The sequence below is a fragment of the Pinus tabuliformis genome, chromosome X (assembly GCF_031772625.1).
Source record: "Pinus tabuliformis cultivar Carrire ecotype Pingquan chromosome X, CPIR1, whole genome shotgun sequence".
Lineage (NCBI taxonomy): Eukaryota > Viridiplantae > Streptophyta > Pinopsida > Pinales > Pinaceae > Pinus > Pinus tabuliformis.
Genome location: NC_142308.1, coordinates 1,603,004,023 through 1,603,017,783, shown reverse-complemented (window position 1 = coordinate 1,603,017,783; position 13,761 = coordinate 1,603,004,023). Strand labels below are relative to the sequence as shown.

General features: G+C 34.6%; 1 protein-coding gene across 1 annotated transcript; it reads right to left on the bottom strand.

Moving 5' to 3' along the window:
- Positions 1-1,323: 1,323 nt before the first annotated feature.
- On the bottom strand, positions 1,324-5,246 carry LOC149146167 (uncharacterized). Its single transcript, XM_089449556.1, has 4 exons — positions 4,650-5,246; positions 4,419-4,528; positions 1,845-1,963; positions 1,324-1,770 (listed from the first exon to the last, which is right to left on the bottom strand). Exons 1-4 carry the CDS (start codon positions 4,891-4,893, stop codon positions 1,623-1,625), a joined length of 621 nt encoding a protein of 206 aa, XP_089305682.1. The 5' UTR covers positions 4,894-5,246; the 3' UTR covers positions 1,324-1,622.
- Positions 5,247-13,761: the final 8,515 nt, after the last annotated feature.

Below are 13,761 nucleotides of genomic sequence, written 5' to 3'. Positions count from 1 at the left end.
TCTATTGGTGAATGATTGTGAAAGGCATGCTACTAATTGCACAGAAGGAAAAAGCACGTTAACGAGCATACATTCAATTGAGTTAGTGCTTAAGGGAGCCTGAAGGGTTGTAGTTCTCTGACAGTAATTGTCTTGTCGGTTTCTTGAATTTAGTGAAAACATTTATCCTTCAATTTGAAATTCTGTGTACGCATTCACTGAAATAGAAAATTATCATTTGGTTCCATGAAAATGGGGTAATGTGATACTAAAAAAGGTACAGCATTTGTACTTTACCCAAAAGGGTGCTGGTAATCAGACCTTTTAAATTTGACTTTGTACTTGCCTTGCCATCTATTTGCTTAAATATACCTTTTTGAATGTTTCTGCTTGTTTCATTCAAATTTCAAATGTTTGTACCTAGTTTCTTCTTAGCCAATCTTCGTACTTGAGATTTAATCTCCCATTATTCAATTTTGCCACTGATTATGCAGGTTGCATGGGAACAACTCCATTATACAAAGAATAGTTTTCCAGCGTTTGGAATGTTGCATGACCTAGAATTCTTTGAGAAATTTGTGCCCATGGTCTTTTGAAGTAGACATGACATGCTAATATGAATTTATGAAATAATATGGTTGGGCAGAGATAATGGGGCGGTGCTGGTAAATCTAATGGGAGGCACAAGTCAGGTTGTGAAACCCTTTCAAATTAATTGGGACAGCAAAGCCTGATTATAAGCATCCCAATCTTATAATACCTTAGTATTATGTATTAAATTGCAATATGTAACAGCGTTAAGAAATGACCTAATGTACTTCACCACTTTTGGGAGAAAGGTAGTATGCATGTGCCACATTTAATCCACCAAATAATATATAATTAGTAATTACAAAAGAAAATTAAACCATTAAACTGTTTTGAAGTTTGATACAATTCAAGATTTTAAACAAGTAATGTCATCTCAATTTGATAGTTTTCTTTATCATAAATGATAAAATACTAAAAGTCAATTTCACCTATGAAATTGGGCCCATCTTAAACTACTGGGATTGAAGACACTGAAATCTGTTGATCTTAATCTGTTTTCTTTTCATTTCATTAGGTGAACGTTGTGTTTCTTCAGCATTCATATTTAGGTTAGAACAGAAATGATTTGCACCTTACTAATATCATTTATTAGCTATTTTTCAAAAATTAAAACTAAAAATATCCCCAGGTTTAATAAGATACGAGCACAACCATTTCATTTCATATTTCTGTTCTTCACGTTGTGGCAATATTGAACCTTTCTCATATATGGATGTAAAAATTGAGAATTTCATCAGACATTGAACACGAGAACAACCTAAAGGTTTCTGTGAGAAACAACTATATTTTTACACTGCTCAACCAGTGAAAGGTTGTATACAATTTACACTAGTAACACTTCCATTTCATTTCACATTTCTTTTCTTCATGTTGTGGCAATACTGAAGCTTTCTCATATATAGATGCGAAAATTGAGAACTTCATCAGTCATTGAACACACAAACAACCTGAAGATTTCCGTGTGAAACAACTATATTTTCACTGCTCAACCAGGCAAAAAATGTATACAATTTACACTAGTAACAATTTGTGATGTTCCATTGCCTAACATTTCAAGCCAAAAGCCAAAAGTTTCTTTGCTTGCGGCTGTTAATTACATACCCACCAATTCTCTTGCTCTGCTTTCTGACAGCTAGTGTCAGACAGTCAGCATTATCAATACAGTATTGTACTAATCCTCCTTTCTTTCTTCCAAAAATCCTGCACCATTATTGCAATGTATCAGCATGTTCTTCTAACTGTGCAAGGATTGGCGTAATAATATTTGTACATACCTCTCAAGCAATGAAGGCCTTGTTTGCCCCAACACCAACAGAGATGCTTCTAATTTCTTGGTGAGCCGGACAATGGTAGTTGCCCTCTCTCCTTGTGTTACCAGTACTTCAACATTAACCTGAATAAATCATAACAAGCTATTTAAGATTTATGTGAAGTTGAAAACATTTAGTGACTTATTTCACATATCGAGATTAGACTAACGACAGTACGCTGAGGCTAAATGGATTTTACTTTCTTTGCCTGATTAATATCTATAAAGCTCAAATCTTTAGCTGCACGGACAGTTATAAAAGCTTGCAACCCTTTTTTTGTGAGCTCACATCATGACCTCCAATGTGGATCTTGCAATAAACATTGTTATAATCTCACAATATTGTTTCAAAAATAAATAAAATTATTCAACACTAGTGGGCCACTAGAATGTACCACTATTTTCATAAATATAATAGACAAAATTCATAATAAACTCAGGTCTGTAAAGGGGTTTTTGTTCATTTGTAAGGTTAACAGTGTTAAGTTGTCCAATAGGCTTTCAGCCACCCAAATGGGATGCCAAGAAGGGATGAGTCTGGATGCAAATCTGAAGTATAGATACCTATCCAAACCCAGCATGGCTGAATGTACCATTGTTTTCATAAATATAATAGACAAAATTCATAATAAACTCAGGTCTGTAAAGGGGTTTTTGTTCATTTGTAAGGTTAACAGTGTTAAGTTGTCCAATAGGCTTTCAGCCACCCAAATGGGATGCCAAGAGGGGATGAGTCTGTATGCAAATCTGAAGTATAGATACCTATCCAAACCCAGCATGGCTGAAGGAAATCCATTCTATAGGGCGTAATTCCAGATTTCAAAACATCTTTCCTTAAACACTTTCCATATTATAATCACAATAATAACAAAAAAAATGAGCCCCATAGAGACCTTGGCTGATTTGTGAGGTTGACAAAGTACTAAGCCTTCCACCAGTTTCCCCTGCTGTGGTCAAGCCAACCATAGCCATCTTATTACAGTGGTGGATATTTATGTTCAGATTTTATTTCACATTAACACTCCACTCTCACTCTCCCTGCATGGCATGTCAAAAGGGAATGAAGTTGGGTGTAACTGCTAAGTGAATTTGGTGGAATAGATAGATAAGGCACAGTCTAATTAATCAATGTTTTTTGCCTTTTTAGCCAGAATCCCGCAATATAATTTTTTTATGAGATTGTAAATTTTTGTCGTTTAAAATGCATTTTTTTTTGCACAAATGGATTCAGCGCGATGAATAAGCGATGTAATATTTTTATGAGATTATAAATTTTTGTCCTTTAAAATGCATTTTTTTTTGGCATGAAACCCTCGGATTGTAAAGATTGCAGAGCTCAAACTTACCATTCCAAAAACATCGCTGCCGGATTTCAGGCAAAATCAACCAGAAAATATAAATGGAAAAGGTCAACAACGTCGGTTAGTTAGACTACGCTAATAGATAATCCTGGGCTTGACATTGAATAGGTGCAGTCATTGAATAAAAAGTCCTCAGACCTGGCACCTCGTTGAATAAAAAGTCCTCAAACCTGGCACCGCATTGAATAGGTACTGCTAATAGATAATCCTAGGCTTGACATTGAATAGGTACACTTATTAGACCTGGCACCACGTTGAATAGGTACTTCTCAGACCTGGCACCTAGACTCGATGTTTAATATATACTCCTCAGACCTGGCACCTAAAACGAAAATCACCACGTTGAATAGGTACTTCTCAGACCTGGCATCTAGACTCGATGTTTAATATATACTCCTCGATGTTTAATATATACTCCTCAGACCTCCCACCGAAAACGAAAATATGATATGCATTGCAAGTCTTGACCTCGTTGTGTCTTGGTTGATTAGATGCCACTATCCTTGACTTCAAAGAGCATGTTGTGGGAAATGAGGCAGCTCCCCCCCCCAAAAACCTAATGGCTTGTGATTCAATCCGGAGGAATGGATGTGCTTACCATTTCTCTTTGTGGGCAGTTCACCTGCTAGAGAATGCTGAATTGTGGTTGCTCCTCATGGACTATTTCGGCCCAGTAAAAGGGGCCACGGGTGATACTTCCCTTTAACCAAGTGTAAGTTTATTTAAAACTAAAAAACAAAATAACCAGTTACAACATTTAATCCGGAAGAAGATCCCCCTGTCCTTGACTTACTGTACGTACTATTTGTATACAGAGAAAAGGGAAGAGGCCACCTTTTAATATAGGAGTTGTCTATAATGCGACTTTTTGAGATTCCGGTGACGGAATCCGGCGGAAGAAATTGAGATGAAATCATGATTTGTTGCAGTTAAAATGGTTTTTTAACTGCATATTCGGATTCAGCACCCTGAAAAACCCCTGGGACGCTTTCATTGTGCAGAAACTAGTTATCAAACTTCGATTTCAATAAATCACTGCCGGATTTTCACCGGAAAAAATCGCCGGAAAGGCTTTCAAAAAGTCGCGTTAAAGACTACGGCTTTAATATAAATCTCTGCTTTCTTTTAGGCACAAACTCTACCAATATTCAAAATCAGAAAAGCCATGTCATATATACCTCTGGCCTGTGTGCTTTGCAGAGACGTTTGAAAGATGTAACCAACTCATATTCTTTTGCATTAACCAGCCTCTTTGTTTGAGAATGATCAATCACATCAGAAAACCCATCTGGCAAGTTCAAAACAATTAAAAGAAAATAAAAAATCTTAAAACACATTTAAATGCCCACAATTACATCTAGATGACCAACAGGAGTTACAGAGAGATTCAATCCATAGATAATAGGCACCTATGCACATAAAGTTGGGGTTATTTTGGTTATCAATGACGTTCAAGAGAGTGACCGTATCAAAGGCATTCACGACATGCGAGAGCGCCCACAAGAGAGCGTGCTTGGCTTCTCTCGACCCGTTCACTGCAACAATCACCCTCTTCCTGGAAGTCGAACCCGCCTTCTCCCACTCCTTTTCAGAAAAGTTCGCCGAACCCTTGCTGGCACTCAGCTGTCGCAGGATCGAACCCCCGCCTCGCATTTTTGAAACCCCCTCTGACTCTTGCACTTCTCCACCATCTCGCGAGCTGGGTCTTCGGGGATTTGTATGAAGGAAGAAGCATGAAGAGACAACATGGTGCCAGAGCTGTCACGGGTGCGGAATCTGTGTCAGCAGAAATCCAGATGTTTTGAACATGATGAGGGGCGGTAGGAATTTGAAATCATTTGGACTTTTGGAGTATATGGTGGCCTTATCTCCGAAATCTGCGTATACACCTAACGTGTATATGTTCATCGTCACGGGCGTCCGTACGCGTATTTTGACCAGGGGTTGGAGGTGGAGAAAGGTGACAGGATAGTGTTGTTCTTTTCAGTCCCATTCTCCAATCAATCACGACGAAGGCATATCCAGTGCTATTATGAAGTAGTTTATCTGTTTTGAGTTTTTTGGGCTTATTATCTGGTTTAATTTGCCTATGATTCTGTAAGGATGGGTTTAAGTTGTGAAATCTCTACCATCCATCCAAGTGGTGTAGGGTTATCTGCATTGAATCTATATATGCAATAAAAAATTGATTTGTTATTATTTTAAACCATAAAAAATTGATTTTATTATATGTAATAAAAAATTGATTTTGTTATTATTTTAAACAATAAAAATCAAGACTTCACTACGAATAAAATGCTATTAATTATCTTTTATCATAACATATTTTTTTAAAGATAAATACAAAAAGATTTTTGGTCTATATTAAATAGAATTTGATAAAAATTGTTAGAATCACAAATTTAAGTTGTAAACTCTTTCCAATCTATATCTGCTAAAATTTTTCATAATACTAAATCCATATATACTTTCGTTATTATTTAAACAACAAAAATCAAAATTTCCCTAAAATATAATACTATTAATTATTCTTTTCATACTTCTCTCACATAAATACACTTTCTGCTGCCGTGTATTTAGGTACAGTGTATTTTGGAAATATTTAGGTACAGTGGGGCGCTAATTTTGTCTACTCCTGCTAGTACTTTGTCATGCTAGTGGTACTAATTCCATTCCATTGATAGCATCGTTTACATTGCTGTGATGTCGGTAGTGGTATGGCTGGTAGTTGATAGTAGTTGTGACCGTAGTAATCTAGAAGGATTTGAATTTGTAAATGCACTACTAGATTCTTTGATATATTCACAGGGGGCTTTAATTTCATACCACCGTCAACATTTCTGTGTCATGCTGATGACAAGATTGTTAGCAAGAAATGTGTCCTTTGACATATTCACAGGGGCCTTTAATTTCATACCACCCTTAAACACTTTTGTGTCATGCTGATGACAAGATTGTTCATGACAAGATTGTTAACAACAAATGTGTCATGTCAATAGTGGTATAATAGTCAATTGCGATGAGAGTTATAATAGCAATAATTTGGAAGAATCGAACTTGATTCTGTGATTTGTGATCTTAGTTATAATTATTTATTTTTTTGGTGATAGAAGAATGATTATTATCTTTCTATTTAAATATAACATTGGATTTTGTGATTTTGTTGTTGATTAATATTATATATATGAAAATATATACGTTTTTGATAAGTTTTAGATCAGTAAAAAGAGATAGAATATACTATTCTAATTTAAAACACGGAAGACTTTAGTGGCCTTATGTTTTATTTTCCTTTTGTTTTATAGTTGGGAAGTGTCTGGTACTTGATCGTACAATTTAAAACTTTACAAAATATGAAAATAGAGAAAATTAAAAAGAAAAAAAATTGTAGGATTGTTTCCATAGATTTTAGTTTGGTTTTGTTATTGAATTCATAGATGCCAAGTGAAGTTGTTGGAAGAGAGAGCGCTTCCTTAGATAGAGCATGGCTTCTTCATTCAGTTTGCACAAATTGTGATAGTAAAATATCGATTCAAAAAAGTCCACATGTAATATTCCTTTTATTTACTTAGCTAAAAAGACTAATGCAACACAAAAGACTAATGCAACACAAATCCATAAGAAAACTTAATATTGTTTAATAATATTTCTGAGAAAGTGATTACATCAAAAACCCGAAAACAATTTGATTTTCAATAACTCAATACACTAACTCGACCCTCTTAAAATATAATAATTCAGCCCTGTGAAACACAGTAGCTTGGTCCACTCTCTGGATGAATAATTAACTCCTCACTGAACCAACTTGAATTTCTTGGAAGATAAATGGTTAGCTAGGGTGACTTTACAACTACCAAAACCACTGTCATAAGCCAGGGCGTTTATTTCAACATCGGAATTGAGAAATATGAGTTCTCCCTCCCACCGTAAGCTACTAGAACACGGGTGAGACTGCTAGTAAATTGATTCTAAACACCAAGGACCATTAACCAAAATATTAGTACTCATTCATGCCTGAAAATAAAGGCGTTGTCTACCGAGGCAGAGGAATTGCTTGGATGGTCAAAAGTGGCTGAAATTCTTTCAATTTTTTCCAAGAAATCTCGCAGTAGCAGTGTTTGAATCATGTTTTTGATGGTGGAAATAGATTCAACACCATCAAAAACCTATGGGACACCCAAAATCTTGAAGTTTGATAACTATAACCTGGATTTACTAAAATCCTTGTCGATTTTATCAAAATCTTATCAGAATTTCCATAATTTTCAGGTTGGTTAGACTACGGCGAAAATGAACTCTCATCCTATTTTTCATAAATTTTCTCCTCTGAATGCCATGGGAGAATACCATGGGTATCAACACTGATTCATGCCCTAAAATGAACTCTCATGTGTACTCGAAAAGGGACATTACACGGTAGCCTGTCGAATGCAGAGGCTCTAAACCAATGTAGTCTACAACCACTCTCCTATTAGCCTAGTCTATGACTAACTTGAAGTCTCCTAGCTTGCTTATATTTGCAAGAAATTTTTCTTTCTTGCAATTTCAAGCAAGAACTATAAAGCAATGAATTCTGCCGTATTATTCGATCCTCTTTCAAGTAAGTATCCACATTAAAAAGAAATGTGTATGACTGAAATATAAAACAACACCCATCAAAATAATCCCGGGGGATGTCATAGTCCAACTTAGGGAGTCGAGTGATCAAGAGGAAGTTTTGGATAAACTTGGATTTTTTTGGGCAAAATACATGATTTTTGTTACTGTGTTAAAAATAAAGTCATATTCCTAGCTCACCATAAACAATTAATTAGAATGCATAATAAACTTGAAAATGACTTGACTGATTATACTTCCAATAAAATGCATAATAAACTTGAAAATGACTTCACTGATTATACTTCCAATAAAATTAGACGACACCCAATTTGATTTTGGATTGAATTCCTTCCCAATTAAAAAGATATCCTGATTAAGAAAACTACATATAATTAAGAAAACTACATAGAACAAATATATGTAAGTGAGATTCTTCCATGTAATAATTTGGAAAAAATATATAAAAGTTCTAAATAATCTATAATGTAAACCTTATTTATTATAATAGTAATATTATAATTATTCTATATTATAATTTATTTTTAATATTTATATAGTATGTAATTATAAGTATAAAACAATCTCTCACATTATAATTATAAAAATTATTTTAAAATTTTAATCTGAAAATTAATATTTAATTGTGTTTATTTTGAAATAGGATTTATAAAATTTTAATTTAATGATTAATAATCATTAGATAGATGGTAGAGATTTTATCTTTCTAGAATATTTTAGAGTATTCATAGTAGTGTACACAAATCAAATGTTGAGATTTTTTTTTAATTTTTTTTAATTTTTTTTTTTTTTTCCGAAGAAAAAATCGTAACTTTTTATTAAAAAGATAATGAAAAGTTACATCTGCTGAAACAATGAAGCATGCTGTGACCTGCCACAAGGGCTCGGGTGCTTTCGCACCCCACGCAGCGTTAGAAGACTAACGTGCAAAAAGAAATAAGAAAAAGAGAAGATGGAAGAGATGATGAAAAGAGGCAAAAAGGCTGAAAATTCCGACATTTCAAGTTTTTCGCCCCTTTTTCTTTTCGACCTTACGCCACTCTCCTTGGGTGGCCTCGGTCGAAACAATGGCTAGCTGTGTTTCTGCATTCTGTGAGCCATTTTCTTTGTCTGAATCTGAAGTATCTGAGAGATGATGTCGCTTGGTACCCCCTATACTGTGGTCCGCGTTTGTCATCTCTGCCTTGTTTTCTGGTGTGGTTCCTTTCTGTTTCTCCATTTCTTGAGTTGCCTCGGTCTTCTCTACAGGGACCTCTTCCTCCTCTGCTTCTGATTCTTCGTCCTCTGAAGCTGGGGGTGAGAATTGCCATCCTTTCCTCTGCTTCCCTTTCTGCTTCTTTTTGCTTTTGGCTTCTGGGCATGCACTTTGTAAGTGTCCTGTCTGCCTGCAGAGTCTACATCTGAAGGCGGTATTTTCATAATCTAGCACTTGCAGCCAGTTTTGTTGTTTGTAGATCAGCCTTATATTATCCGACAACCCTTTACTTAAATCTACTTCCACACAGATACGTGCAAAAGTGTAGATCCTTTCATCAATCCTTTCCAGATCTGTTTTGATATATTTCCCTATGCTGTTCCCGATGCCTTCCAGGACTCGTTCATTCCAAAAATGCAGAGGTAGATTGTATAGTCTAACCCAAACCGGCATTTTGGTTACAGTCATTTTGTTTGGGTCAAAATCTGGAAACCATGGGGTCATAAACAGCCCCGCTGTTCCCCAAAACCATGGTCCTGTGTTGATGACTGTATCTCTGACTTCCTTGGATGTAAATTTAACTATGAAAAACCCCTTTGAGCAGAGATGAATATCACATTCCATAGTCCAGCTAGTGAAGATCCAATGGAATAGATCCAGGGGTTTTGGCCAAAAACTATTGAAACGGCAAATGAGGGCTTGCGTTTCATAGGACTTTACAAAATCGTCCAACCCAGAAGAATCTAGGTTTAAGGCTGGGGTTTGCTCTGCCTGATCTACTATGTATGGCCTGGGTATATGGCCACCTTGATCTGGAGAGGACCCTGAATCTCTGCTGCCCTGCAAAATATTTTTGTAGGATAACCCTCCCTTGGGTTGATGCTGGGGAACAGGTTTTTTTCCCTTGTCTCCGCTTTGCTGTCCCGTAGGCGGAGCCCCTCCTCTCAATCTGAGATTTAGAGAAATGATTGACCCTGGCCCAATCTCATAGCTTTCCATCGATCTACAGTCCTGTAGAGACCGCCTTCCACTGACCAGATGTTGGATCTGGACTGGATATCCCATACTAACCGAGTTTTCCCTTGTGGGGGTTTAATCAAAATCTGAAAACACTTGTTTGTTACCTGCTCTGGCTGAAGGCCATACTCCAGATCTGGCCCTGACCTATTGGAGCTATCGCTCATTTGCATGGCAAAATCTTCGAACCCTCTGTTGTAAGGCTGCGTCGATGTGGTAAGAGCCCGGATCTGCGCTGCAGAGAACATTGGAGCCTCCAAACACCGCGACCCCAGGGCCCTTCTTCCACCCCATACCTGATCTGACGCTTTTCCATTTAAGATCCGCCCTAGATTGGCAGATCGAGTCCACGGGATGCCACAATGGGGCATGTAATCTGGCAAAACCCTCTTTCCTCCATGGACGCAAGCAGATTTGCCATATCTGTGCCTAAAGTTCTCGTACGATGGCGTAACGAAACGAGACAAAGTGCAGACCATTTGTTTTTGGGTGTAAAACTCCGGCCATGAGATTTCTGGTGCCGCCGTGAAAGAATCTCTCTGCACCCTGACGGAGGAGAAGCTCAGTTTGCTTTGGTTCGATTCGTTAAAATCTTTGTCATCGGCAGGTTCAATCCAGGACCCAAAAGGGGCAGCGTGCTCATAATATCCATCGGCCAGGCGTCTAGCCGAACCACAACAGAGCAGATCCTTTGGGACCGCGGCGGCGCTGAGAAAAACTTCTGAAACCCTAAGCCCAGAATACGCCTCCATCGCTCTCCCTCTTCCCCCGTGGGATCACTTACTTAGATGAATAGATGAATGTCTATTTTTCCATCAAATGTTGAGATTTATCTCCAAAGTTTTTCCTTTTTAATGAAATTGATTAATTAAAAAAATGTGATATGAACCAGTATCATATAAAGTGACTTATGGTTTTTTAAGTATATGCTATTGATAAATGATGTTATTGGCCCATGGTATTTTTACAAAGAAGTGAGTTATGGTATTGTAACAAAGCTTATTTACAAAGTGGGAATCTCCATAGTTAAAAATATTTTTTTAATTGTAACTTATATATTATTTTATTATTATTATTATTATTTAATAATAATAATAATTTAAAATAGAGTTATAATTTAGTTAGTTTTATGATTTTTTAATATGTTGTATCATATAGTACGTGTTTTTATGTTTATTGGTGTTTACCAACCATTTAATTTATGACTGCTAATTATATAAACCAACTTAGATCCATCTTAACTCCTGATTTATCAAGTCTCCAGAAGGATCAAATATCTCCGGGTGCAAAAAAAATTTGCACTTTGAGAAATTTGATCACTCTAGGTATTTGATAGACTGAGAATTAAGATAGTAATTAATAATAATAATAATTAATTTTATTTTATTTTTATGTAATTTGACAAAATCAAATTATTTAACATAACATAACTTTACAACATCTCTTTCATACTAAATTGAAAATCATCTCTCAAATTAATAATATTTTTTATATATTAATTTATAATATAACTAAATATTTTATTATTAATAAAAATTTCTTTGCTTTCCCTTTTACATTTTCTTTTTTTCCACTGGAAAAATCGTAATTCTTTTTACATTTCCTTTTTTTCAACTAGAAAAATCGTAATTTTATTCGTAGTTGTCTATAACGCGACTTTTTGAAAGCCTTTCCGGCCATTTTTTCCGGTGAAAATCCGGCAGCAATTTATTGGAATCGCAAGTTTGATAGCTAGTTTCTGCACAATCAAAGCGTCCCAGGGGTTTTTCAGGGTGCTGAATCCGAATATGCAGTTAAAAAACCATTTTAACTGCAACAAATCATGATTTCATCTCAATTTCTTCCGCCGGATTCCGTCACCGGAATCTCAAAAAGTCCCATTATAGACAACTCCATTTTATTCAATATAGAGTAAAATTATGTTGTAGATTCCCTTTTACATTTCCTATAACTTTTTTTAGTTATTTAAATAATATATATTTAAATAAAATTATGTTGTAGATTCCTTTTTACATTTATTTAAATAATATATATTTAAATATAATTATAATTTCGTGAAAAGAAAGTGATCCCTTTTTATTATAAATTATTTTAAGATCAATATTATGATTACCTTACCATTTACATATTTTATAACTCCTTTTTATTCATCATATAATATATATATATATATTCGTGGAAAGGAAGCAATCTTTTTTATTATTAATTATTTTAAAGTAACTTTTAGTTGCCAGTGCTATGATATCCATAAGAATGCCTTGATATTATGATTCTCATGCTTTGTACAGCCTCAGTAACTTATTACATTTTATATGAATATCTATGATTACAAGTCTAAATCATTTAGAAAAGAAATTATGCCTCCTTGAATGGACACTCTATTCAACACTTAGTACATCTGCTGGACACTCTATCCAAGAATGTTTGGAGCAATGTTGCAAATCTCAATGCAGGCACTTTGTTCAGTAATGAAAAGGGAATTGCCATTGTTTAATTTTAATTTTGTATATTAATATAATTTTTTATTAGTCTTTAAATTAATCAAATTTCAAAGATAATGCGCAATAAAATATAAAATTATTTCTATTATGAAGAATTGCATTTGATATAATAGTTCACTAAGTATATAGCACAAATTTAACACCATTAATTTCAACTACTCAAAATACTTTGCTAACTAAACCCATGATATTATATATTTATTAATTTATTATTATTATTAATTATATATACTTTGCTAACTAAACCCATGATATTATATATTTATTAATTTATTATTATTATTAATTATATATAACATGATATTATATATTTATTAATTTATTATTATTATTAATTATATTTATATATATTATGTATAAGATTTTGTTTATTTTAATTGAAAATAAATTGAGTTAGGTAATAGAATTAGTTTAAATATATTTTAATTTTAGATTTATTAAGTATTGGAAGGGATCAAATTTCTCGAGGTGTATTTATATTTTTAGTGTACATTTGAGGAAAGGTTTGCACTTTGAAAGATTTGATCCCTCTTGATGCTTGATAGATCCAAAGTTAAGATGGATCTAGGTTGGTTTTAGTCGTGCATGACCACACAAAATTTGTTGAATATATGATTAAATTTAATAATTATAAATATGCTAAATTTGTCTAAGATTAATCTGATTAGTTCCTTCTCTTCTACATTTCATGCACATTGGACATGTATTTACCTAAATTTCAACATATGACTCCTCACACACATGACACATTTGAACTTGAGTTAATCAATAAATCTTATTGTTGACACCTATTCCTCTGAGATTGAGAAAGTATTTGTAAATATTTAAATACACAATAAGAATATGAATCCCAAGGGTCTCTCCTATGTGTATATTGATGTTTGTGTTAATAGAAAAATACATTCGGGAGTTACCATCCATCTTGGCCTAACATGGTAATAGAGAACAAGTCCCTCATTTTTGTCTTGCCCAATAACTCCTTTACCATTTTCCCAACTAGTCTGCTCTAGAATACACTATGATTATTTTTCTGTATACTGAACGCTCCATTTCTTTGAATTACGTCAACAACGTTCAGGCAACAAAGAGCTCGCCAATGACTATTGCATTCTACATTTTGTCGTACGGTCAATCTCCTATCTGTGTACTTTAGTGCTATATTGTAACACATTGTGCGCTGCGTACTTTAGT

Bases quoted from the DNA above. Each gene is read 5' to 3' on its own strand.
- LOC149146167 (XM_089449556.1), bottom strand. From the start codon at position 4,893: ATGCGAGGCGGGGGTTCGATCCTGCGACAGCTGAGTGCCAGCAAGGGT. The intron at 4,529-4,649 runs GTGCCTATTATC...TGAACTTGCCAG, and splicing joins CCCCAACTTTATGTGCATAG to ATGGGTTTTCTGATGTGATT. The intron at 1,771-1,844 runs GTATGTACAAAT...ATAATGGTGCAG, and splicing joins AGGCCTTCATTGCTTGAGAG to GATTTTTGGAAGAAAGAAAG.